Raw genomic sequence first — 27,028 nt, forward strand, 5'->3', positions numbered from 1 at the left:
CCGGGGTTACTTCCCTTCTTCTTATAATGCCACTAGGACCAGCTTCAGAGTCACTGGATTTCTGTCGCACAACATATCTGTCCATAGTGGCCTGTACCTCCCGTTCCTTTATGACATCCCTAAAGTGTTTCACAACATTGTTAGTGTAATAGTCACCGGCACGGCTTGCAATAGCTGTGTTAAGGTGATTGTCATCAAAAAAGGTTTGCACTTTAAGCCACATTGCACACATTTCCTTAATCTTTGAAGTAGGCAACTTCTTCAATTTCTCTATCCCCTCCTCCGAAGCAGTTTCCTCAAGTCTGCCCTCTTGCTGTTCAAGATGATCTATCAGCTCATCAGTGGTTAGTTCTTCACTGTCCTCCTCCACCAACTCTTCCACATCCTCCCCACTAACCTCCAACCCCAAGGACTTCCCCAATGCCACAATGGATTCCTCAACTGGCATAGGATTCTCAGGGTTAGCCTCAAATCTATCAGGTTTATACAATTGAGGATATTAAAGTGATCCTTCCAAAACTCTTTAGAGTCAGTTGAGTTTCTGTGGTCACTATAAAGCACTTTTGAAACATAGCTTATGTGTACAGTTTCTTGAAGTTGGAAATGACCTGCTGGTCCATGGGCTGCAGGAGAGGAGTGGTATTAGGAGGCAAAAACTTGACCTTAATGCAGCTCATGTCCCCAGAAAGTCGCTCTGACAAGTCTGTAGGATGACCAGGGGCATTGTCTAATACCAGGAGGCACTTAAGGTCTAATTTCTTTTCAGTTAGGTAATTTTTCACAGTGGGGGCAAATGCATGGTGTAACCAGTCATAGAAAAAGTCCCTAGTGACCCATGCCTTACTGTTTGCCCTCCACAGCACACACAAATTAGCCTTGAGGACATTGTTTTTCCTGAACACTCTGGGAGTTTCAGAGTGATACACCAATAAAGGCTTCACTTTGCAATCACCACTAGCACTGGCACACATCAACAGAGTAAGCCTGTCTTTCATAGGCTTATGTCCTGGGAGTGCCTTTTCCTCCTGAGTAATGTAGGTCCTGCTTGGCATTTTCTTCCAAAACAGGCCTGTTTCGTCGCAATTAAACACTTGTTCAGGTTTCAGTCCTTCACTGTCTATGTAATCCTTGAATTCCTTCAAATATTTTTCAGCTGCTTTTTTGTCCGAACTAGCAGCCTCACCATGCCTAATCACACTATGTATGCCACTACGATTCTTAAATCTTTCAAACCAACCTTTGCTGGCCTTAAATTCACTCACATCACCACTATTTGCAGGCAATTTCTTTACCAAAACATCATGCAACTGCCTAGCCTTTTCACAAATGATCGCTTGAGAGATGCTATCTCCTGATATCTGTTTTTCATTTATCCACACCAATAACAATCTTTCAGCATTTTCTAACACTTGCGGTCGCTGTTTCGTAATCACAGTTACACCTTTTGCAAGAACAGCTTCCTTGATTGCCGTTTTCCTGGTCACTATAGTAGAGATGGTTGATTGGGGTTTATTATACAACCTAACCAGCTCTGACACACGCACTCCACTTTCGTACTTTGCAATTAGTCGCTGTTTCGTAATCACAGTTGCACCTTTTGCAAGAACAGCTTCCTTGATTGCCGTTTTCCTGGTCACTATAGTAGAGATGGTTGATTGGGGTTTATTATACAACCTAACCAGCTCCGACACACGCACTCCACTTTCGTACTTTGCAATTATCTCTTTCTTCATTTCTTAAGTCATTAGCGACTTTTTTCTTGAAGGGTTGGCACTAGAAGCTTTCTTGGGGCCCATGGCGACTTATTTTGCAGAAACAAGCACCAAACACAGTGATAATATGGATAATATGGAATGTACCGAATGTATCCTTAGATGCGCGCACACTGGCTGGCTTGTAAACATTGGCACACAAGGGGCAGTTCAGGCCACACGTGGACACGTCTCGTACGAATCATATCGAATAACGGGTTTTCAATCGAATACCGAGGAAAATTTTTTGCGATATAATGTATCGAATACCGGATTTACCGAATACCGATGCCATCGAATACCGGGGGTCCACTGTATATCTGGTTGCCATAATAGAGTTTTGATAAAATTAGGGCTGAATGTAGTCAAAGGAGATTTCTATGATCAGCCCCCCAGGAAAGATGAGCGAGGGTTTTAAAGAGGTTCAGCCGGCTATGACAAGTTGCCTACAGAGAGGTAAAGCGAGGTTTCCACGATAACCTACCATCAAACAGAAGGCTGAGAAACCTGACCCTATCACGTTCTGGGATATGCGAGCCATGTAGGTACAATGGATGATAATTGATGACAGAACATCTAGTGAAAGTACGTAATTTGGAGAGTTATAGTACATAAAGAAGAACACTCCCATTCTCATGTAACATCATTTTGAGAAGAAATGAAGCTCTGAGTGAAGGCAATGGAAATAAGTCACACTGACTTTTTTGGGTTATCCTAGGTTCTCTACACGTATGTTGTTATGTATGATAATCTATGTAACTGTATTTGTGTATACCTGAATAAACTTACTTACATACATACGAAAGGAATAATTTTCTACAGTTACCCCCAGTAACACATTTACTCTTATGTTAGATTAGAGAAAATGTTATTCTTGCCGTCACTTGTACAAGTTATGTGGCTCCCACATCTTATATTTATGTTTATTTATTCTATTGTGGGGTGTATTTATCATCTTTTTATGTTATGTATCGTGTTTATTATATAATTTTGAAAAAAATATCATGGATGGATTAATGAAAATGTGTATATTACCGTAATATACGACATTTAATGAGACTCGGTATTGTTATTATCACCACTTGTGCAAGTCGTCTGCTACGACATCTCACATTTGTTTATTTATTCTACTGTGGGGTGTATTTATCTTATTTATGTGTTATGCATCGTGTTTATTATATAATTTTGAAAAAAATATCATGGATGGATTAATGAAAATGTGTATATTACCGTAATATACGACATTTAATGAGACTCAGTATTGTTATTATCACCACTTGTGCAAGTCGTCTGCTACTACATCTCACATTTGTTTATTTATTCTACTGTGGGGTGTATTTATCTTATTTATATGTTATGCATCGTGTTTATTATATAATTTTGAAAAAAATATCATGGATGGATTAATGAAAATGTGTATATTACCATAATATACGACATTTAATGAGACTCAGTATTGTTATTATCACCACTTGTGCAAGTCGTCTGCTCACATCTCACATTTGTTTATTTATTCTACTGTGGGGTGTATTTATCTTATTTATATGTTATGCATCGTGTTTATTATATAATTTTGAAAAAAATATCATGGATGGATTAATGAAAATGTGTATATTAACGTAATATACGACATTTAAATGACTCGATGTATGTAAGTTTATTTAGGTACAGGTATACATAAGTATAATTATCAGAGTATATATAAAATATGAAATAACTTTTAAAAACATTTGAAATTTTGGAGTTTCCAGACAAAATGGAGAGACTTAGTGCTTACTGAGCTCATGGAGAATGTAAACAAACAGGGTGGGGCACGGTGACCGTATTAGAAAGTCAGGTGGGGGGAGCCGTATAGTGAGTTTTGGTCATAATTTGAAATGTCCGTATTAGCGGAACGCCGTAAAGCGGAACGCCGTAAAGCGGGGCCCTCCTGTACTAGAAAATTTAAACCCACGAGTGGTGGCCCAATTGGAAACACGGCTGACCACATGCTGGAGAGAAACTGCAAAGAGGTGACAGTCAGCGCCTGCACAAGCTATAGCGAAGTCATTAACATAGAGCGATTACCAAAAATTGGATGGAAGAACAGAGGCCAGATCATTTATAGCAAGGAGAAAAAGTGTTGTGCTCAGAACACATCCCTGGGGGACACCTTTAGCTTGCACAAAGTCCAGGGAAAGGATATTATTAACCTGAATACGAAAATGTCTTTCAGTTAAGAAGTTCTTAAGGAAAAATGGTAAACTGCCTCGGAGGCCTAAGGAGCGGGCCTAGGTGGCCAAGATATTATACCTCCAAGTTTGTCATGTGCCTTCTCAAGGTCAAAAAAGATAGCAATAACTGAGTAGTTATTGGCAAAGGCATTATGAACATACATATCTAAGCATAAAAGGGGTCAATGGTAGAACGGCCCTTACGAAAGCCATATTGACTTGTGGAGACAAAACAGTCTAAATACCACATCAAATGTCTATTTACCAGATGTTACATCACCTTGCAAACTGCACTGGTAAGAGGAATGGGACAATAGTGGGAGGCATTATGTCCCATAGTACCCGGTTTGCGGGAGAACAATGGCAGATTTCCACAGCTGGGGAAGAACTCCTTGTGACCAAATAAGATTAAAGAGTCGTAAGAGGACTGTCCAAATAAGATTAAAGAGTCGTAAGAGGACTGCAAGGACTGACTGATGTAAAAGCTGTAGCATACAAATATGAATGCCATCAGGCCCAGCTGCCGATGATCAGCAAACTGAGTGTGTTGCCTCCAGTTCCAGAAGTGTAAAAGGCACATTATAAGATTCTTCTCTGGCAGACTTTGAGGAACAAAACAAGGGGCATAGATGAAGCCCCTGAGAGATGCAGACAAGATGATTACCAATTTTGGTGGCAGCATTAACCTTTTCAGGGTTTCCGACGTATGTACTAGTACGTCAAGACTGCTAACTTCACGAGAGCATAATTCCGCGAGTTTTCCATCAAATTTCATACTTTTGGTGTCATTATGAGTGGGAAAAGATTCTCTATCTTTTCATAAGAAAAAATATTTTTTTTTTTCCCGAAAAATTTTCAACCCTGAGAACAAGTTTAGGAGAGGGCCTCTCGACCCTGAATGGGTCAAGAGGGTTTGCGATTTCAACACTGGCAACCCGAAGAAGAGGAGCCAGGTCGGAAGAGTATTTGCCACTCAGTTTCTGTACTTTTTTCCAGACTGCACTCATAGAGGAAGCAGAAGTGACAGTACAAACAATCCCACCAGCAAATGCATTTAGCGCCACGGATGACATGGTGAGCGACCACTCTCTTCTGCTTAAAATCAAGATGTGTCTCTCTGGTTCTACTGTATCGGTACCTGCCCCACGCAGAGCATTTCAAACGTACTGCCCGAGCACAAGCAGGAGACCACCAAGGCATGCACTACTGAGACTGCCTGCCCGAGGCTTGGGGTATAGAATGTGAAGCTGTAGTTAAAACCGAGGTCGAGAAGAGGTGTAAAAGTTCATCAATGGAGGACAAAGAAGGAATGTCACTAAAAGCAGTTGGATGCGAGTAAAGGTCCCAATTGGTTAAATTGCCAGCGTGGGTTACAAGAAGGTGGTAAATACGAAGGAGAAGTAAGAATGATTGGAAAATGATCACTGTCATGCAAGTCCAGGAGGACAGACCAGGTGAAGTCTAGTACAGTTGAGGAAGAACAAACCGAGAGATCGATGCAAGAGAGAGAGAGTATGAGGATCAAAATGGGTGAAAGTCCCTGTACTTAAAACATGGAGGGGGAGAGAAGTGAGGAAAGCCTCCAACTGAATGATGTGGGAGTCAACAGTGATAGCCCCCCCCCCCGTCCCCGAGGGAATTGTGGGCATTAAAATCGCCAAGTAACAGAAGTGGTGGCAGTAAGGAAGAAACCAGAAGTGCAACATCTGGGATAGTTAATGGCAGAGAAGGAGAGAAATACAAAGAACAGATTGTATACCACTTACTCAAGTGGATAAGGGCTGCAGTGTAATGCAGTGAAGTATGAACGAAGAGCTGATGGTATGGAATACCAGTGCATATAAGAAGTGCATTTTCATTAAAGGTTCCATCTGAAAAAGGATCCAATAAATATAATAAATCATAGCCTGAGATGGGACAGATAACAGCGGAGCGTAATTTGGGTTCTTGTAAACAAACAAACACAAACAGGAAAACTGGGAGAGCAACACCTGAAGCTCACCCCGGTTACATCTGAGGCCTCAGATATTCCACTGTAAATAAGCTATTATTTGCGAAGAGAAAGATGCAAGAAATCTGAAGGTAGAGGCATCTACAGACTAGTAGGGTTAGAAAAGTCCACATGTGGAGGCAGTGGAAAACTTTTAAGCAGTGAAGGATTGGGACGCTGTTAAGAAAGGAGTTGTGCAGACAGAGCAAAGTGAAGAGGAGGAACAGGAGGTGGATTGGTGTCCAGCATTGGTCTAGTCTCCTCAATATATTCTGAGACAGCTTCAAGTGTTTCAGAAGGACAAGGACATTGTATGCGGTACAGTAGTGGAGATGGAAGAAGGAGGGTGGGTAAAGACCAGGTTAACGATGGACTGTACAAAAGTAGAGGGGGACGAAAGGGTAGAGGGAACTATGTAAAGAAGAAGCATGGGAGGGGACAGGAGAGGAAATGACCCAAGATGGGGCAGAAGAGGAAGAAACTTGGGAGGGGACAGGGAAAGAAGGTACTGTATGAGGAGAAGGATGAACCTCCACACTCGTAACAGAGCCAGTTAGAGGTGAAGAACTGGGTACAGAGACTGCAGATTGCAGTATGGGGGGGGGGGTTAAAGGAGATTTTAACAATGGGGATGTTTTGGACTTCGGAGAAGGAGAGGGGTGATGGGGAGTAGGTGTTGTATGAGGTCTTGTAGACAGAAACTTACAAGTAAGAAGAGGAAGAGATGAGAACAGAATGAGGTGCTGAGGTAGGTACAGCAAAAGAATTAGAGATAGGGGTGACTGTGGAAGTGGTGACAACAGAGGAGGCTGTAGAAGTTGGGACCCCAGAGGAAGGGGGACATTTAGTAACATGAGAACAAGAAATACAGGGAAGTCTCCCTTGGAGGCATAGATGAGAGACTGCCATATCATATGGGAGGCCTTCTGCCTCTTTGAGACAACATATTTCACGCTCATTTAAGTAAACCTGACAACGGCAAAACACCAGCAATTTCTACACTGTTGCAGTGTAGGGATCACCTTTCGAACTTCTAAATGGTGTCCCACAATATATGTACAGAGGACGAAAGCTCACTGCAGTCAAAAGTTAAGCGAGTTACATTGCAAGGGTATCGTCTCCGCCTGCAGGTAGGGAGGACATAAGTGTGTACTTTGAGGACTGGGAGGTCTTGGAGTTCAAGCTGTTCCAGAATGCCATCACCACATGTCTGGAAATTCTGTTGGACAATGGTATGGGGTAGAATGACAGTACCACTACATGAATTGAGAGAATGTTTTTCCAATAGTTACAGGAATAGTATCAATAGTTGTATGGAGAGAAAGATCGTGAGCTTGGTTAGCATTCTAGACAGAGATGATGCGTTTACCGCTCTTGAGAGCATGAAAGGATATATCTCTACCAACAGGGCGTATACTATGGTTGGAAAGATAGGCAGTAGAAGAAGTCGGTCGTAGAGTAAAAAATTTAATCCACTATGTTTTTTGAAACATAGCATGTAAAGGGAGTGTGTGACGTGCCGGTCTTTTCCGAGTAGAATGAGAAGGAAGCGAAGAATCATCATCAGGTAATGGTCTTGGGCATTTAGGTGTGGGACCTGAGTTGGTCCGATATGGGACGGACAGGCGATCTGTAAATTGCCGCACCATAGAGGGAGAAGCCGGAAGCATAGTAAAAAAGGAGCAGAGGTCAGACGCATCAAAGGAGTCAGTCAGAACCCCGGTACCTGAAGCGGGTGATGAAATGGCACCAGTAAGAGGTACAGGGGCATTAGAAATGTCCAGCGAGCAGTCAAATAACGAGGCAGGGTCGGAACAGGGTGCGGTATCAGTAAGAGGCCTATGGGGAGCAGGTTCATGGATTTGGGATTCCATGGTTATGTCACTTTTCTTTTTGTTTTGTAGAAAAAAAAAGAAAAAATGAAAAAGGAGGGAACGTGGAGGAATAGCTCCTAGGAGGCAAAAAAGGGCTACAAATCCCCCTCCGTGCCCAAGAGGACCCCAGCACCGCAAGTAGTGCAGATGCGGCATGGAACCCGTGCCATACCCTGCCCTTCATGCCAGTAAACCAGCAATCTAATATAGTAACCTCACATCTGCCAAGCCAGCTCAGTGGACAAAAGAAAGGGTGGCCAGACACCCGCCACAAAGCATTCCTCCTTCAACCACCACCCCCCAGAATCTGACAGGCAGCCTCCAGAGATACACCCGTCACCCGAAAGACACCCCGGGAGACTGGAGAGGGATCAGGACACCTCCAGGTGATCCAGATTCCACGACAAACTACACCACCGCCAAGGACCTCAGTGGAATGGGATGGACCCCGGTACCCTTCCCCCTACCTAGGAACTCGAGTGCCTGTGTGAAGAATCCCAAAGGCTGAAAATAGAAAGGGAATAGGAATAGGGGAGGGATGGGTAGGAGGTGGAGAAAAGGGAAAAGGGGGGGATAGGGAGGATGGGATAGGGAAGGGGGGATTGGGGGGTAATTAGGTTCGGTCTAAGGAAGGAAACCAAAAGGTCTAATTCCTCGGACAAAGAGCATCTTCACCGCACCAAGGAGCCCCCATTGAAGAGGTTCACAGGAATAATATTTAACAGAATACAAAATATACTAAGATTTAATGTGGAGTAACATATTACAGTACTATGGAAGCAATGGTAGGAGATTTATGATCTCAATACACATGCACTGGCATCATAACACTGAATTCAATTGGGGCAGAAGCTATAGATGCACTTACTAGTAGGCAATTTTGTGCTATAATAATAATAATAAATAATAATAATAATAATTATTTTTTCCTACAGGTACATGATATTACAGACCTAACTGACATGACTTGCATATTATATAGATAAGCTCCTGATTAACTCTTTCACTGTCAGTCCCATAATATTACGGCTTGCAAGACAGTGTTGGTACCATAAGAGTATGCCAAAATTCTAGCGACTTCCAATCTTGCAGGAGAAAGCTGGTATGCCTACATATGAGAGAGTGGGTCTGAGTGGTCAATGTGTGCAGTATAAAAAAAAAAATCTTGCAGCACGCAGAAAAAACACTCCAACCGTGTTTTTCGTTGAAAACAGCAACATTGCAGTGTATTTTTGTATGGTATTTATGGTTGTATCCAAGTTTTGTTGTCTCGTTTGAGAGAATGGAAGACATATTATAGAACTAGAGATGATTTTGAATGGTTTATGGACGAAAAGTACCTTGAAATTGAGCTCAAATTAGTGGAAATGTTTGATTTTTGCCAATGTTCCAGAGTAAATAAATCACATCACGCATCAAATACACGTCAACTGGTAGGTCTAATATGCTTTCACAAATGCGCTGATATTATTAATACCATTTTTACAATAATGAAATGGTCTGCATAACAGTAAATCTTCTACTTGTCGTGTTTACCTGGAGAGAGTTCTGGGGGTCAATGCCCCCCGTGACCCAGTCTGTGACCAGGCCTCATGGTGGATCATGGCCTGATCAACCAGGCTGTTACTGCTGGCTGTACACAATCCAACGTACGAACCACAGCCCAGCTGGTCAGGCACCGACTTTAGGTGCTTGTCCAGTGCCTGCTTGATCATGTGAACAAAAATTCAAAATGGAAAGTAAGCATAATATAAGAGGGGGCCTGGAGACATGGCTAATGAACAGAGAAAATGATATTTTAGCACTAGGAATGTTTGGATTGTTAATTCTGGACCCTATTTTGAAATTGGCCTTCCTTGAATTGTGTATGAAATTGGCCAAATTACCAATTTCTGGTCACTTTATTGGGTAGTTGAAATTGGTGAATGGGCAGTTTCTTGTACTCATTTGATAGAACAAAAGGAGTTCTAGTGAAACAACTATGCATTTGGTCAACTGGAATAATGGAATTGGCAGAAAATAGGGCTCAAAGTAGACAAAATTGGTGATGTGTAAATATCGCCCAGACCGTTAACTTCGCAAGAGCATAATTCCATAAGTTTTCCATCAAATTTCATACTTTTGGTGTCATTACCATCGGAAAAAGATTCTCTTTATCATTTCATAATAAAAAATATACATTTTTTTTTCTTAAATTCCTCGACACTGAGAGCAGGGGTCTCAACAATGAAAGGGTTAAGCAGAACATTTCGGACAATTTAGGTTAATCCTGTTGTGGGTCTTATCCCAAGATGTGACCCACAACAGTCATCTAACACCCTGGTACCTACTTACTGCTAGGTGAACAGGGGCAGTAGGTGTAAAGAAACATGCCCAACATTTTACCTGTGCAGAGGTCGATCCCCGGACCCCTTAGTGAGTGAGCTGAGGATGCTCTCAATCAAGCTATGAGCACCCATTCATAAAAACACTTTAGGTTCAAGCAATGTAATTTCATCTGTAGTGTAACAAGTGCTATCTGCTTTTTACATGGCCACCATGGGACTATCATCAAATAATTTAATCAGAAGCAGTTTGCTTTAAAGGAAAGCACTAAGAAAAATTTATTTCCATAATAAGATATTATACTTCTGCAAAAACTTGTATTTGAAATTACAGTAAAATAAAATTACCCAAACATTCCAATCTAAGATTCTTTATTTAAGCATGGTACAATGTTCATACAGAGATGGGCAACATTTAGGTGTGCATGCAGAAAGCCCATTAGTATGCAGAGCATTTCGGGCAAACTTCTGCTGTCAAGGTGCAAACCCAGAAGTTTTCCCTCATTATGTTTAGGAATAAGAATATTGTTAATCATAACGTTTATTTGGACATTACTTGCTCTGCTCCCAAACATAATATAGAAGGTTTTATCAAAGTTGAGTGAGAGTTTATTGGTAGTCATCCAGGTTGATATTTTTAGGAGATCTTCATTAACAATGTTGTCGAGTGATGCTAGATTTGAGTGGGTGACAAAAGTTGTGTCATCGGCAAAAAGAATAGGTCTAAGTTGCTGAGATACATTTATTCAAATTCAAAGTTTATTCTCTATAAGGATTACAATGCTGAGTTTACAGAATTTGGTTATTGTATTGTTTACATGTAGTAAAATAATAATTACAGAGTGTACCACTAGAACACCTAGCACGGCTAGGCATTTCGGGCAGACTTAAATTAAATCTTATGTTTAAAATATTACAAAATTATGAGGTAAGTTGGTATTATGGCTAAGTGACTAAATACTAGTTTGTGAGTTTAGCAATGTGAATGCTTTTGTTTTGGCACTATACATAGTTTCAGTATTGGAGTATCACAGGCCAACTTATGACTAGTTAAGGTTCATAATTTTGAGATTGAGATTCATATTTCTGTTTATGGTCAAATGGGTGAGTGAGTGTAAGTGTTAACCACCAGGTGGTATTCGTGTAATTAGTTGACAGGGTGTATCAGGGAGATAAGATGTTTTCTAATGGTAGTTTTGAAGGTGATGAATGTGTCTGCAGTTTTAGAATTTTCAGGTAGGGTGTTCCAGATTTTAGGGCCTTTGACATACATTGAATTTTTGTAAAGGTTTAGTCGAACACGGGGAATGTCAGAGATGTTTGTGTCTGGTATTGTGCCTGTGGGTTCTGTCGCAACTATCAAGAAAGCGTTTTAGGTCAAGGTTAATATTGGAATTTAAGGTCCTGTAGATGTAGATTGCACAGTAGTAAGTGTGGATGTACTGAACAGGGAGTAAGTTTAGATCTATGAAGAGTGGGAGGTGTGTTGCCAGGGATGGGATTTAGTGATTATTCTTACTGCGGCTTTTTGTTGGGTTATTATTGGCTTTAGGTGTGTTGCTGCAGTTGAACCCCAAGCACATATAGCATAGGTGAGGTATGGATATATAAGTGAATGGTATAGTGTGAGAAGGGCAGTTTGCGGCACGTAGTATCGTATCTTGGAGAGGATCCCAACCGTTTTGGATACTTTTTTGGTTATGTGTTGGATATGGGTGCTGAAGTTCAGGTTGTTGTCAAGGTATAGGCCTAGGAATTTACCCTCATTATGCCTGGCAATTAGAGTGTTGTCGATCTTAATGTTAATTTGCGCATCTCTTGCTCTGCTACCAAACATAATGTAGTAGGTTTTGTCAGTGTTAAGCGTAAGTTTATTGGCTGTCATCCAAGTCGATATTTTGATCAGCTCCTCGTTAACAATGGTGTTGAGGGTGGCAAGATTAGGGTGAGAGATGACATAAGTCGTGTCGTCAGCAAAGAGAATGGGGTTCAGGTGTTGAGATACGTTTGGAAGATCATTGATGTATATGAGGAAGAGCAGGGGACCAAGGACACTTCCCTGCGGAACTCCAGTATCAAGTGGCTGTGTTGTTGATGCTGTGTCTTTAATGGTGACATACTGATACCTATTAGTAAGGTAAGATTTGATATATGCAAGCGCATGGCCTCTTATACCATAATGGTCAAGTTTGTGGAGTAGGATGCCGTGGTCTACTGTGTCAAAAGCTTTTCTTAGGTCAATAAAAATTCCTAGTGGATATTCCTTATTTTCCAATGCTGTGTAAAGCAGATCTAGCATTTTTATGATTGCATCGTTAGTGCTTTTATTTTTCCTGAATCCAAATTGGCAGGGGTTGAGTATGTCTTGTGCCGTTATAAATGAATATAGTCTCCTGTGCACGAGTTTCTCAAAGATTTTGGATAGCAATGGTAAGTTTGATATTGGCCTATAGTTGTTTAAATCTGTAGGGTCACCACCTTCATGTATTGGTGTAACCCTTGCCGTCTTGAGTAGTTTCGGGAAGGTGCTAGTTTCTAGTGACTTGTTAAAAAGTAATGAGATAGCATGCGAGAGGACATGGGCCGCTCTCTTGTACAATAATGGTGGGACATGAGACAGATTCCCCGAGTTATTTTTAGTGACTTTATAATCTCGGTGACTCCCATGGGCTCAGTTGGAGCAAGATAGAAGGAATTTGGGAAATTCCCATCTAGGTAGTCCTCGGCATGGGCATTGGTGCGTGGGATTTTATTGGCGAGATTAGAACCTATGGTTGAGAAGAAGTCGTTTATCTTGTTAGCTGTGTCAGTGGGATGCAGTGGTGTTTCATTAGGTTTAGTTAGGGCAATATTCTTGGTTTTTTTCAGTTTTTGGGTCCCTTGACTGGTCCGAACCCTTGACTGGTTTCAAACGGTTTCATTGGACAATAAAGCAGACTGTAAACGGATGGGGTTGTAGGCGCCCTTATAAACACAAACATTAATATAAATCAGGAACGTGACGGTAAGCTGTCCAATATACAAAAACAGTTAGAAACAGAAATACAAATAGCTAGAGCTTCATTTAAGGAGGTTATTAATAGAATATTCAAGAGGTTGCTAGTAGAATTGCAGTAAATCAACCATTCAAATCATTATGAAGCTGTGTGTAGTCTGTGGTCAGTCAAACAAAAGGGCTTCCACATGGATAAATTGTCATTTTTGTGGAAATTGGTGTCATGCCCCTTGTGCAGATATCCAAGAACTAGCTACAAGCAGTATTAAAACAGGGAAGTGTTTTTGGGTATGTCCAAATGAGATAAATCTGTGGACTAATATCACATTGATATTAAAAGAGGATAACATCAAACCTGCTTTCATAGAAAACCTGGAAGCTTTCTACAACAGATGGGAACATAAAAAGTCTGGGCTGAATGGTACTGCCCTTGATACTGGCCATGTAGTCAGAAACTGTAAGGCTGGAGGTGATGTCCTGGTAGTCAGTAAATGTGGGGCTGATAGTGCTGTCCTGGGAGACAGTAATGGTGAAGCTGGAGGTGCTGTCCTGGGAGACAGTAATGGTGAAGCTGGAGGTGCTGTCCTGGGAGACAGTAATGGTGAAGCTGGAGGTGCTGTCCTGGGAGACAGTAATGGTGAAGCTGGAGGTGCTGTCCTGGGAGACAGTAATGGTGAAGCTGGAGGTGCTGTCCTGGGAGACAGTAATGGTGAAGCTGGAGGTGCTGTCCTGGGAGACAGTAATGGTGAAGCTGGAGGTGCTGTCCTGGGAGACAGTAATGGTGAAGCTGGAGGTGCTGTCCTGGGAGACAGTAATGGTGAAGCTGGAGGTGCTGTCCTGGGAGACAGTAATGGTGAAGCTGGAGGTGCTGTCCTGGGAGACAGTAATGGTGAAGCTGGAGGTGCTGTCCTGGGAGACAGTAATGGTGAAGCTGGAGGTGCTGTCCTGGGAGACAGTAATGGTGAAGCTGGAGGTGCTGTCCTGGGAGACAGTAATGGTGAAGCTGGAGGTGCTGTCCTGGGAGACAGTAATGGTGAAGCTGGAGGTGCTGTCCTGGGAGACAGTAATGGTGAAGCTGGAGGTGCTGTCCTGGGAGACAGTAATGGTGAAGCTGGAGGTGCTGTCCTGGGAGACAGTAATGGTGAAGCTGGAGGTGCTGTCCTGGGAGACAGTAATGGTGAAGCTGGAGGCGCTGTCCTGGGAGACAGTAATGGTGAAGCTGGAGGCGCTGTCCTGGGAGACAGTAATGGTGAAGCTGGAGGCGCTGTCCTGGGAGACAGTAATGGTGAAGCTGGAGGCGCTGTCCTGGGAGACAGTAATGGTGAAGCTGGAGGCGCTGTCCTGGGAGACAGTAATGGTGAAGCTGGAGGCGCTGTCCTGGGAGACAGTAATGGTGAAGCTGGAGGCGCTGTCCTGGGAGACAGTAATGGTGAAGCTGGAGGTGCTGTCCTGGGAGACAGTAATGGTGAAGCTGGAGGTGCTGTCCTGGGAGACAGTAATGGTGAAGCTGGAGGTGCTGTCCTGGGAGACAGTAATGGTGAAGCTGGAGGTGCTGTCCTGGGAGACAGTAATGGTGAAGCTGGAGGTGCTGTCCTGGGAGACAGTAATGGTGAAGCTGGAGGTGCTGTCCTGGGAGACAGTAATGGTGAAGCTGGAGGTGCTGTCCTGGGAGACAGTAATGGTGAAGCTGGAGGTGCTGTCCTGGGAGACAGTAATGGTGAAGCTGGAGATTTTGTCCAGGTAGTCGGGAATTATACGCAGGAAGGAATACATATAAATGACCTCATAGGGGACAGGAGCCATAGTAGGGAAACAAGTGTAGTCAAAGATAGGATAAAACCAATATTGCAAACTAGAAATACCGCAGGAAATAGCAAACAAGAGGACTCCACTAGCAATAGTGAGGATATATTACCAAAAACAACTGGTGGGACCTCCATTGTTGGTGCTAGGGAGGATAGAAGTAAGACAGGGAAACATGCACCAACAGGGAATACAGTCACAGAAACCCAAGGCAAACGGAAACCAAGCCTGTGCACATACTATGCACTTGGTATCTGCTGGCATGGGAAATCTGGAAAAACAGATGGGACATGCAACTATGACCACCCTAGAAAATGCCATGCCCATATGACAACAGGAAAATGCAAACTCCCTTCCTGTAAGCTTTTTCACCCTGAACTGTGTACCTCTTCAGTACAGGAAAGACTGTGCTATAACTTAAATTGCCAGGCATACCATCTAAAGGGGACAAAAAGATACAAAACATCCAGGCCATGGGAAAACCTGGGTAGCCACAGCCACTCAAGAGGGAGAGGTTTTTTAGTGCCAGGAAGGAAAAAAAACTGGCAGGAAATGGCAGAAATCGTACACCAAATCCAGTCATTCCTGGAGTGGAACCACAGTCGATGGCCTCCACTCCAAACCAACAGATACAGATACTAATGCTGGAAAAAAATCCCCCCCCAGTACCAACAATACCACCAGTCCGATAACATTCTTCTTTGCAAATATACAGGGTCTAAAGCCAGCAACAAACAACAAAATACCTTTCATCCGTGGACTGCTTGCAGAGGCAAAGGCAATGTTCGCGGCTTTCACTGAGACCCACATAAAGGATCACTTGGACAACGAAATATGGATCCCAAGTTACAACCTATACAGATGTGACAGAGTGAACAGGCAAAAGGGGGGGGGGGGTGGCCTGTACATTGCAGAGTCACTAGTTTGCACAGAACTGCTTAATGCCTCAAATGATGTAGTGGAAGTTTTAGCAGTAAAGGTCGAGAACCAAAACCTAGTCATTGTGGTAGTCTACAAGCCTCCGGATGCAACATCCCAGCAATTCCAGGAACAGCTGTTAAAAATTGACCACTGTCTGGAAAATCTTCCAGCTCCTGCACCCAACATCTTGCTCCTGGGGGATTTCAACTTAAGGCACCTAAAATGGAGGAATATAGCAAATAATATTGTTGCAGTAATAACACCAGGAGGCAGCTCTGATGAAAACTCACACTCACACGAGCTTTTAAATCTCTGCACAAAATTCAATTTAAACCAGCAAATAATAGAGCCTACTAGACTGGAGAATACACTAGACCTCATCTTCACTAACAATGATGATCTGATAAGAAATGTCATCATATCAAGAACAATATACTCAGATCACAACATAATTGAGGTTCAGACATGTATGCGTGGAGCCCCAGACCGACATAATGAGACTAGTCACGAGGGAGCATTCACCAAATTCAACTTCAATAACAAAAACATAAAGTGGGACCAAGTAAACCAAGTCCTAACCGATATAAGCTGGGAAGATATACTAAGCAACACAGACCCCAACTTATGCCTAGAACAGATTAACTTGGTGGCACTCGATGTATGCACAAGGCTTATTCCTCTAAGAAAAAGGAGGAGTAGATGTAAAATAGAAAGAGACAGGCGCTCCCTTTACAGGCGACGGAAAAGAATAACAGAGCGGCTAAAAGAGGTCAATATATCTGAAATGCGTAGGGAGACACTGGTCAGAGAAATAGCAAGCATCGAACTTAAGCTAAAAGAATCCTTTAGGAGTCAGGAATCGTGGGAAGAACTAAAAGCCATAAATGAAATCGAAAGAAACCCAAAGTATTTCTTCTCCTATGCCAAATCAAAATCAAGAACAACGTCCAGTATTGGGCCCCTACTTAAACAAGATGGGTCCTACACAGATGACAGCAAGGAAATGAGTGAGCTACTCAAGTCCCAATATGACTCAGTTTTTAGCAAGCCGCTAACCAGGCTGAGAGTTGAAGATCAAAATGAATTTTTTATGAGAGAGCCACAAAATTTGATTAACACAAGCCTATCCGATGTTATCCTGACGCCAAATGACTTCGAACAGGCGATAAATGACATGCCCATGCACTCTGCCCCAGGGCCAGACTCATGGAACTCTGTGTTCATCAAGAACTGCAAGAAGCCCCTATCATGAGCTTTTTCCATCCTATGGAGAGGGAGCATGGATACGGGGGTTGTCCCACAGTTACTAAAAACAACAGACATAGCCCCACTCCACAAAGGGGGCAGTAAAGCAACAGCAAAGAACTACAGACCAATAGCACTAACATCCCATATCATAAAAATCTTTGAAAGGGTCCTAAGAACCAAGATCACCACCCATCTAGAAACCCATCAGTTACACAACCCAGGGCAACATGGGTTTAGAACAGGTCGCTCCTGTCTGTCTCAACTATTGGATCACTACGACAAGGTCCTAAATGCACTAGAAGACAAAAAGAATGCAGATGTAATATATACAGACTTTGCAAAAGCCTTCGACAAGTGTGACCATGGCGTAATAGCGCACAAAATGCGTGCTAAAGGAATAACAGGAAAAGTCGGTCGATGGATCTATAATTTCCTCACTAACAGAACACAGAGAGTAGTCGTCAACAGAGTAAAGTCCGAGGCAGCTATGGTGAAAAGCTCTGTTCCACAAGGCACAGTACTCGCTCCCATCTTGTTCCTCATCCTCATATCCGACATAGACAAGGATGTCAGCCACAGCACCGTGTCTTCCTTTGCAGATGACACCCGAATCTGCATGACAGTGTCTTCCACTGCAGACACTGCAAGGCTCCAGGCGGACATCAACCAAATCTTTCAGTGGGCTGCAGAAAACAATATGAAGTTCAACGATGAGAAATTTCAATTACTCAGATATGGTAAACATGAGGAAATTAAATCTTCATCAGAGTACAAAACAAATTCTGGCCACAAAATAGAGCGAAACACCAACGTCAAAGACCTGGGAGTGATTATGTCGGAGGATCTCACCTTCAAGGACCATAACATTGTATCAATCGCATCTGCTAGAAAAATGACAGGATGGATAATGAGAACCTTCAAAACTAGGGAGGCCAAGCCCATGATGACACTCTTCAGGTCACTTGTTCTATCTAGGCTGGAATATTGCTGCACACTAACAGCACCTTTCAAGGCAGGTGAAATTGCCGACCTAGAAAATGTACAGAGAACTTTCACGGCGCGCATAACGGAGATAAAACACCTCAATTACTGGGAGTGTTTGAGGTTCCTAAACCTGTATTCCCTGGAATGCAGGAGGGAGAGATACATGATTATATACACCTGGAAAATCCTAGAGGGACTAGTACCGAACTTGCACACGAAAATCACTCACTACGAAAGCAAAAGACTTGGCAGACGATGCACCATCCCCCCAATGAAAAGCAGGGGTATCACTAGCACGTTAAGAGACCATACAATAAGTGTCAGGGGCCCCGAGACTGTTCAACTGCCTCCCAGCACACACAAGGGGGATTACCAACAGACCCCTGGCAGTCTTCAAGCTGGCACTGGACAAGCACCTAAAGTCAGTTCCTGATCAGCCGGGCTGTGGCTCGTACGTTGGTTTGCGTGCAGCCAGCAGCAACAGCCTGGTTGATCAGGCTCTGATCCACCAGGAGGCCTGGTCACAGACCGGGCCGCGGGGGCGTTGACCCCCGGAACTCTCTCCAGGTAAACTCCAGGTAAGCTAGAATCTGAGAGAGTGTTTTCCAGGTCTTTTTTATATCTCCTCTTGTGTCAGTGAATCTACTGGAGTAGTATAGTTGTTTGGCTTTCTTTATTACTTTGGTGAGGACTGATTTACCTGGAGTTTACCTGGAGAGAGTTCCGGGGGTCAACGCCCCCGTGGCCCGGTCTGTGACCAGGCCTCCTGGTGGATCAGAGCCTGATCAACCAGGCTGTTGATCAGGCTGAATAGTGTTTAAGAATATCTTTGTGTATTAAGCCCTGTCTATATTGCTTTTCATATTGGTGTTTCTTGTCAATGGATTTCAGAATGGTGCTGGTTAGCCATGGGCAACCAAGCCGTTTGTTTGTGATCCGTTTCGTTTTTATAGGACAATGTTTGTTGTATAGTCTAAGTAATTTGTTAAGAAAAATGTCTGTCCAGTCGTCAATACCATTGGCCTTGGAGAATTCTGTAGGCCAGTCAACAGTCTCTAGGTCAGCTGGGAACTTCCTTATTGAGGACTCATCATGGAGTCTAAATGAAACTTTGTTGTATTCAAGTGGTGGTTTACTAATGTTTGTCAAGAGGAAGGTAGGGTAGTGGTCTGTAGTGCTATCTGTGATTATCCCTGATTTAAGGGGGGCTAGTATATTGGTCCATATGTGGTCTATTATGGTTGCACTCGTTTCAGTGAGCCTGGTTGGTTTAGTTATTGTTGGTATGAGAAGTGTGTTGTTCATATTGTTGATGAAATCAGTTACAGGCTGATCATCTAGTAGGCCAAGGTTGATGTTGAAGTCTCCAGCTAAGAGAAGGTGGTGCTTATTCATTTGTCTGTTTGTTATTAGTGCCTTTAGTTTCTCACTGAAATTTGGGATGTTTGTGTGGGGTATCCGGTAAATGGCACCGATTGTTATAGGCGTCTTAAGGTTTTTTACAGTAAAATTAGCAAAAATGTATTCTCCATATTCATCACTAAAGCAAGTGGTGCTAATACAAGATAATTGGTTAGAGTAATAGATTGCAATACCACCCCCAACTTGGTATGGTCTGCAGTTGTGGATTGCCGTGTATCCTGGTAGAGGGTAGATATCTATTATGTCCTGCTTAAGCCAGGTCTCAGTAAGAATAATGCAGGAGAAGGGTGTCTTTAGTGATTCAAGGAGTGCCAGGAGGTCATCATAGTGTTTGCTTAAGGACCTGATGTTGTAGTTAAGTACTGATAGACTTTTAGCATTGTTTAGGATAGTGCTGGCTTGTGATGCTGTGTAGTAAACGCAGTTACTTTCCAATAGGTTTTGATTGGGTGTCAGATTATGGAGGTTTAGATCAGGGTCAACGTGATCAATCATCTTCTAGGTTTAAATTATGGTTATTTATATCCTGAGTTGTGGGTTGAGTTTTAGTACTGATATCTGTAGTGGTGGGAAGTTTGGACAAGTATATAGCTATAGCATTTTGGTCATGTAGAGTATAGTCACTAATACACATAATGGAAAATTGTTGACGTATAAGAGGACAAAGCAGAGGGCCAAGGACACTTCCCTGTGGAATGTCAATGTCCAGAAGTCTTGTGGCAGAGGTTTGTTAGTGCATGCCCTTTGATACTGCAATGATCAAGTTTTTGATGTAGAATGCTGTAGTCTACTGTAGGTAAAAGGGTTATTCAATAATAACAATAATAATAATTTCTACAAGTACATGTACAAGGTATACAGGCCTAGCTGACATCAATGACATACTACTATACAGAAAATCCCTTGTTATGCAGAGTATTTTGGGCACAGTAGTCAATTCTGTCCCCAGGATGTGACTCGCACTAGTCAACTAACACCCAGGTACCTATTTTACTGCTAGGTGAATATGAACAGCAGGCATCTGAAGGAAACATGTCCTAATGTTTCCACCTGTACCAAGGACTGACCCACAAACCTCAGAGCATGATGCTCACACCTTACCCAATAGCCTTAAAATATCTACAAAGCAGAAAAATGCAACTAATGACTGGTGCCTCAACCAGTGTGCCCCGTTGACAGAGTAAAATGAGAATAAGCATTCCAGAGACAATGAAGGAGATGTGATACCAATGCTTAGAAGAGTGAGACATCTGCACACCACCAAGGTCAGTGCAGAAGCCCTTGTGCCTCTTCCTTTTGTATGGTATCACTCTTAGCCAATAATTTGTCTGCTGCAGAAAATATCATGCAAAATTATAAAAGTAGGATTATGTTAATTAGATTAATCTGGGAAAAGAAGGTTAAGAAGTTAATTCATCTGTATTACAGCTCTGTCAAATACTTCTACAGTCACTAGTCACTATCAATGACCACATTAAGGTTGGTCACGTAAACACAGGCAATTATCAACTGGGTAGCTCATGGCTCAGAGGTAGCAATTATGCCCCACTATTGGCCCCAGGATCAATCTTAGGCATAGGCTGAGATGTTGGGCTTCCTTATGCCTGTTCCACCTGTTTACCTAGACAGTAGGCATACTATCAAAGATACGGTACTATGTTCCACAATCGGCTCTCCTTGCACTGTATCATTCACTCATCTACCCTTATCTCACCTATGGAATTTGTGCATGGTAATCAACAACATTAAATCACCTAAGACCACTAATAACCCAGCTGCAGTCAGAATAACAAATTCCCACTCCAGACAGCATACTCCACCAATATTCAAAAGTCTAAAACTACTCACCGTAAAGAACATACATATTTATTCTTATGCCTACTAAATACATAGAACACTACACTCAAACATAAACCCTTCACTCAAACTTCTCCTCACCAACCTTAACCCTTTGGGGGTTTTGGCTGTACTAGTACAGCTTACGCCCCAGGGTTTTTGACGTACTAGTATGCCTAAATTCTAGCGCCCTCAAATCTAGTGAGAGAAAGCTGGTAGGCCTACATATAAAAGAATGGGTCTATGTGGTCAGTGTGCGCACTATAAAAAAAATCCTGCAGCACACAGTGCGTAATGAAAAAAAAAAAAAACTTTGACCATGCTTTTGGAATATAATAGCAACTTTGCACTGTATTTTCGTATGGTATTTATTGTTGTATTCTAGTTTTCTTGGTCTCATTTTATAGAATGGGAAACATATTACAGAAATTGAGATGATTTTGACTGGTTTTACAATGAAAAGTACCTTGAAATTGAGCTCAAAGTAGCAGAAATGTTCGATTTTCACCAAAGTTCAAAAGTAAACAAATAAAGCCAAGCGTCCAATACACATCAACTGGTGAGTAATATTCTTTCACAAGTGCGCTGATATTATTTATATCATTTCTACTCTAATGCAGTAGTCTGCATAACAGTAAATCTTCTATTTTTTTGTAAGAATAAAAATTCAAAGTGGAAAGCAAAAGAAATATAAGAGGGGCCTGGGGATGTGACTAACGAACAGAGAACTTGTTATTTTAGTGTTTATTCTGGACCCTATTCGGAAATTGGCATCTTTTGAAATTTGTGTGAAATTGGCAAAATTGCTAAATTCTGACCACTTTATTGGATAGTTGAATCGGTAAATGGGTGGTTTCTTGTACTCACTCGATAAAAAAAAATGTTGTTCTAGCAAAACAGTTATTATTTTTGTCGGCTAGTACATTGGAATTGGCCAAAAATAGGGCTCAAAGTGGGCAAAATCGCCGATGCGCAAACATCGTCGAGACCGCTAACTTCGCGAGAGCATAATTCCATAAGTTTTCCATCAAATTTCATACTCTTGGTGTCATTATGATCGAAAAAAGATTCTCTATCTTTTCATGAGAAAAAATATTTTTTTTTTGTTTTTGAAATTTTGGCGACCCTGAGAACAAGTCTCTGAGAGGGCCTGGCGACCCCCAAAGGGTTAATAGGATGCACGACCATAACACAAGACACAGATCACTTTTTGATGTGCCCCATGTCCACATCACACTATGTAAGAACTCTATGCACATGAAGGGCCCCAAAATTTGGAACTCATTACCAATAAATACTAAAGTAACCCAGTCTGAACATCAATTTAAGACTCTTCTCAAAAACCACCTACTCACCCTAAACTAAATATTCAAAACTCAATACTTAAATTTCCCCAAAGATCTCCCAATTACCTAAATCTTAACCCGTAAACGGTCCAAACGTATATATACGTTTTTTCAACATTTGAAAGTATGTAGAAAAAGTAGATCTTTTTGTTTTTCTACATTTGAAAATGTGTAAAAAACTTATATCTACTTTTGTAGCACTACACATGTGAACGTACATCTGCTTGGACCGTTTACGGGTTAATGCTTCAAAATTTAAATACCCGAAGTTCATACATAACCCTTTGACTGTTTTGGTCGTATTTATACGTCTTACGAGCCACCGTTTTTGATGTATATACTATACTCAAATTCTAGCGGCTTCAAATCAAGCAGGAGAAAGCTGGTAGGCCCACACGTGAGAGAATGGGTCTGTGTGGTCAGTGTGCACCATATAAAAAAATCATGCAGCACGCAGCGCATAATGAGAAAAAAAAACTACTTTTTTTTTAATTAAAATGCCGAATTTGTGGTCTATTTTCGTATAGTATTTATGGTTGTATTCTCATTTTCTTGGTCTCATTTGATAGAATGGAGAACATATTATAGAAATAGAGGTGATTTTGATTGGTTTTACTATGAAAAGAACCTTGAACTGGAACTCAAAGTAGGGGAAATGCTTGATTTTTTGCCGATGTTCAAAAGTAAACAAATGGTGTTTTTTTTTCCAATAAATGCAGTCATGAATGGGTTGACATTATTTATACAATTATTACAATATTGCAGGAGTCTGCATAACAGTGAATCTTCTATTTTTTGTTTGAATAAAAATTCAAAATAGAAAGCAAGAGTAATATCAGAGGGGCCTGGAGACGTGACTGATGAACAAAGAAAATGTTATTTTAGAGCCAGGAATGTCTGCATTGTTCATTCTAGACTATTTTGAAATTGTCATTTTTTAATTTTCGTGAAATTGGCCAAACTGCAAAGTTCTGATCACGTTATTGGGTAGCTGAAATCGGTAAATGGGCAGTTTCTTGTACTCGGATAGAAAAAATGGCGTTCTAAAGAAATAGCTATGAATTTGGTCAACCGGAACAATGGAATTAGCTGAAAATAGGGCTCAAAGTGGCCGAAATTGCAGATTCGTAAATATCGCTGAGGTCGCTAACTTTGCGAGAGCCTAATTACATCAGTTTTCCATCAAATTTCTTTCTTTTGGTATCATTACAATCGGGAAAAGATTCTCTATCATTTCATAAGTTTTTTTTTTTTTTTTTGGAGGGGGGGGATTTTGCGACATCAGGAGACACCTCAGGATTTGGGGTTGCAACAGTCAAGGAGTTAATACTTACTATGCTGTAGTATAAATACCTGCACAAAACTATACTGCCTTACACCATATTGTAGCATTCTCATACTGTAAACTACTTTCATCATTATTCAATATTATATTCCAATAATATAACTTAAATATTTACTATTGATATACACAACCTACAAAATACTTTCAAATTGTCCCAATGTGATATCCCCAGATTGTAACTTGAGTTAATTTACCATCTGTTTTAAATAAAAACAGATGTACAACTTAAACAATGATCAATTTCTCTAGTATTAAGTAGTCTGTATGCCATTAATTTAGTCTGCCCATAATGCTGTGGCATGATAGTGGCTCTCTCTGCACTGCAACTCATTATTGTAACTACAGAAACTCAATGTAAACTTGCAAAGAAATAAAAATTGTATTGTATTGTATTATTTAGAGCAGATACCTGGGTGTGAGTCGACTCTTGGGAAGACTAAGAGATTCCTGTGAAAATAAGCCACAATGCCTGGTTTTTCTTGGGTTACTAATTCTCAAGTTAATAACCTAAATAAAATCTTACCTGAACAATATTTTAATGCAATTCATTTTATCCCATAAACATATGAAATTAACATTCTAAATGGATGAATTGTTAATAAGTGTTAATGGGTTAACCAATATTTATTATAATTGTGAATTTATGCAGCCAGGCTCCTTGCTTCTGCTTCAGAATCTCCACGACTACGGTGCTCTTTGCACCTACTCCAAGGTTGAGGGACTGATTACCTCTTCTTCTGTATATAGTCCTACTGTCTTCAAACTATGTCCTAGAATTTGTATTGATAAAGCCACTGGATGGCGAAACGTCTACAATAAAGATACCCAAATGTTGCACATGTGTCTTAATTTCATCAAAATAAAATCTCAATCTAAATCTAAATATTATGGAAGTGCTAAATCGAAAGAGGTCATATGACACATAGGGAACAAAAAAGTAGGTAGCTTTGACCCAAGGCAGAGTACCTCAAATTCTTTTGGATCAAGAAATTTTCACCAGAATTAAGGAAACCTCCATGAAGAGAGACATTGATTACATATTTATTTAGGTTTTGTATATACCTGATAATTTACAAGTTTTTCTTACACTGGTCTTCAGCCCACAGGTGTTAATGGTACACATACAGTACATATGTAGTTAACCTAGGATAACCCAATAAAATCAAATAGAATGACATAGTATTTGATTGGGGCCTCTTGTAAGTAATGTATTTCTACAACCATGAGAGCAGCACTGTATGACCCTGGTGGGTTTAGCTTTTAGTTTTGATAATAATGATAATAATAATAATAAATTTATTATTAATACAACCACGAGAGGCGCGCTAAATATATAAAGGAGTGGGTCATAGTCTCTATGGGAATGGGAAGAAATTAAATTCAATTCAAGGAAAGAGGCCAGGTTGACCACCATGGACCAGGAACCCACCACTACAACACAACACTGCAACACAACACTACAACAATATACTACAACACTACTACACTACAACACTACACTACGCTACAACACAATGCTACAACACTACAACGCTACAATGCTACAACACTACACTACAACACAACACTACAACACCAAAACACTACAACACTACACTACAACACTACAACACTGCAATGCTACAACACTACAACACTGCAACACTACAACACTACACTACAACACTGCAACACTGCAACACAACATTACAACACTACAACACTACAACACAACAACACCACTACAACACTACAACACATTACAACACTACAACACTACAACATACAACACTACACTACAACACAACACTACAACACTACAACACAACACTGCAATGCTACAGCACTACAACACTACACTACAACATTACAACACTACACTACAACACTGCAATGCTACACTACAACACTACAACACAACAACACAACACTGCAACACAACATTACAACACTACAACACAACACTACTACACTGCAACACTACAACACTACAACACCAGAACACAACATTACAACACTACTACAACACTCCATTACAACACTACTACACTACACCACTACAACATTACACCACTACAACACTACATTACAACACTACACTACAACACAACACCACTACAACACTACTACACTACAACACATTACAACACTACAACACTACATTACAACACTACATTACAACACTACAACACAACACTACTACACTGCAACACTACAACAACACAACATTACAACACTACAACACTACTACACTACAACACAACATTACAACACTACAACACCACTACACTACAACACTACAACACAACACTACAACACAACATTACAACACTGCAACACTTCCCTTCAGGACAGTAGTTATGTTACATGTTATATCACCGAGTCCTATAAATAAAGTATACATCTACATGTACTACATAATACACACCTAATACAATTACCTCTATCAAAAACATAGTTATTACCTCCATTAAACAATACTACATTTGCTTATATGAAATTAAAAATGTTTATTTTATTCATAGGTAAATCAAAGCAGGAGGTCGGGCATAAATTTTCAACCTAATTATTCCTGGTACCATAATACCTTGGTGGCGGGTGCCAATATTAGCAGTAATACAAGTGGTGTAATATCTTACTTGGATCGTATTCACAAGGTTTGATGTGAGTGTCTTCACTCTGATGGTTCTCCATGACAAGTTAGATGACAACAGCACACACACAACTCGAGGTTTGTTTACCACCATGTAACCTCTCACCCCCGCCTCCACACACTCATCTACTACACTATCAATTATATTGTCTATCGTCATTCAGGTCTTTTTTCATATGGAAAATGCTTGATTCTTTTATATATAGCGATGAATGTGACATAGAATAGAAAGTGAGTTTATTATGTAGAATGATTTTTATGATATACAAGATAATGTTATTTTGCATTTGTAAGTATGGTAACAAAGATTTTCGACGACTCTTGTTAAAAACTATGTAAATTAT

The 27,028-nt window shown here is 41.1% G+C and overlaps 1 protein-coding gene across 4 annotated transcripts in view; it reads right to left on the reverse strand.

Moving 5' to 3' along the window:
• The window catches only part of LOC128690826 (ubiquitin thioesterase otubain-like), a 78,522-nt gene extending 51,694 nt beyond the window's left edge, over positions 1–26,828 (reverse strand). For 2 of the 4 annotated variants that reach the window (XM_053779562.2, XM_053779560.2), the window contains exon 1: positions 26,671–26,828. In XM_053779562.2, the coding sequence (XP_053635537.1) occupies positions 26,671–26,725 (55 nt within the window). In that variant the 5' untranslated portion in view covers positions 26,726–26,828. The remainder of the gene's footprint in view (positions 1–26,670) is intronic. The other 2 variants (XM_053779563.2, XM_053779561.2) reach the window with 1 other exon arrangement.
• Positions 26,829–27,028: the final 200 nt, after the last annotated feature.

Source organism: Cherax quadricarinatus, chromosome 24 (genome assembly GCF_038502225.1).
Source record: "Cherax quadricarinatus isolate ZL_2023a chromosome 24, ASM3850222v1, whole genome shotgun sequence".
Taxonomy (NCBI): Eukaryota; Metazoa; Arthropoda; class Malacostraca; order Decapoda; family Parastacidae; genus Cherax; species Cherax quadricarinatus.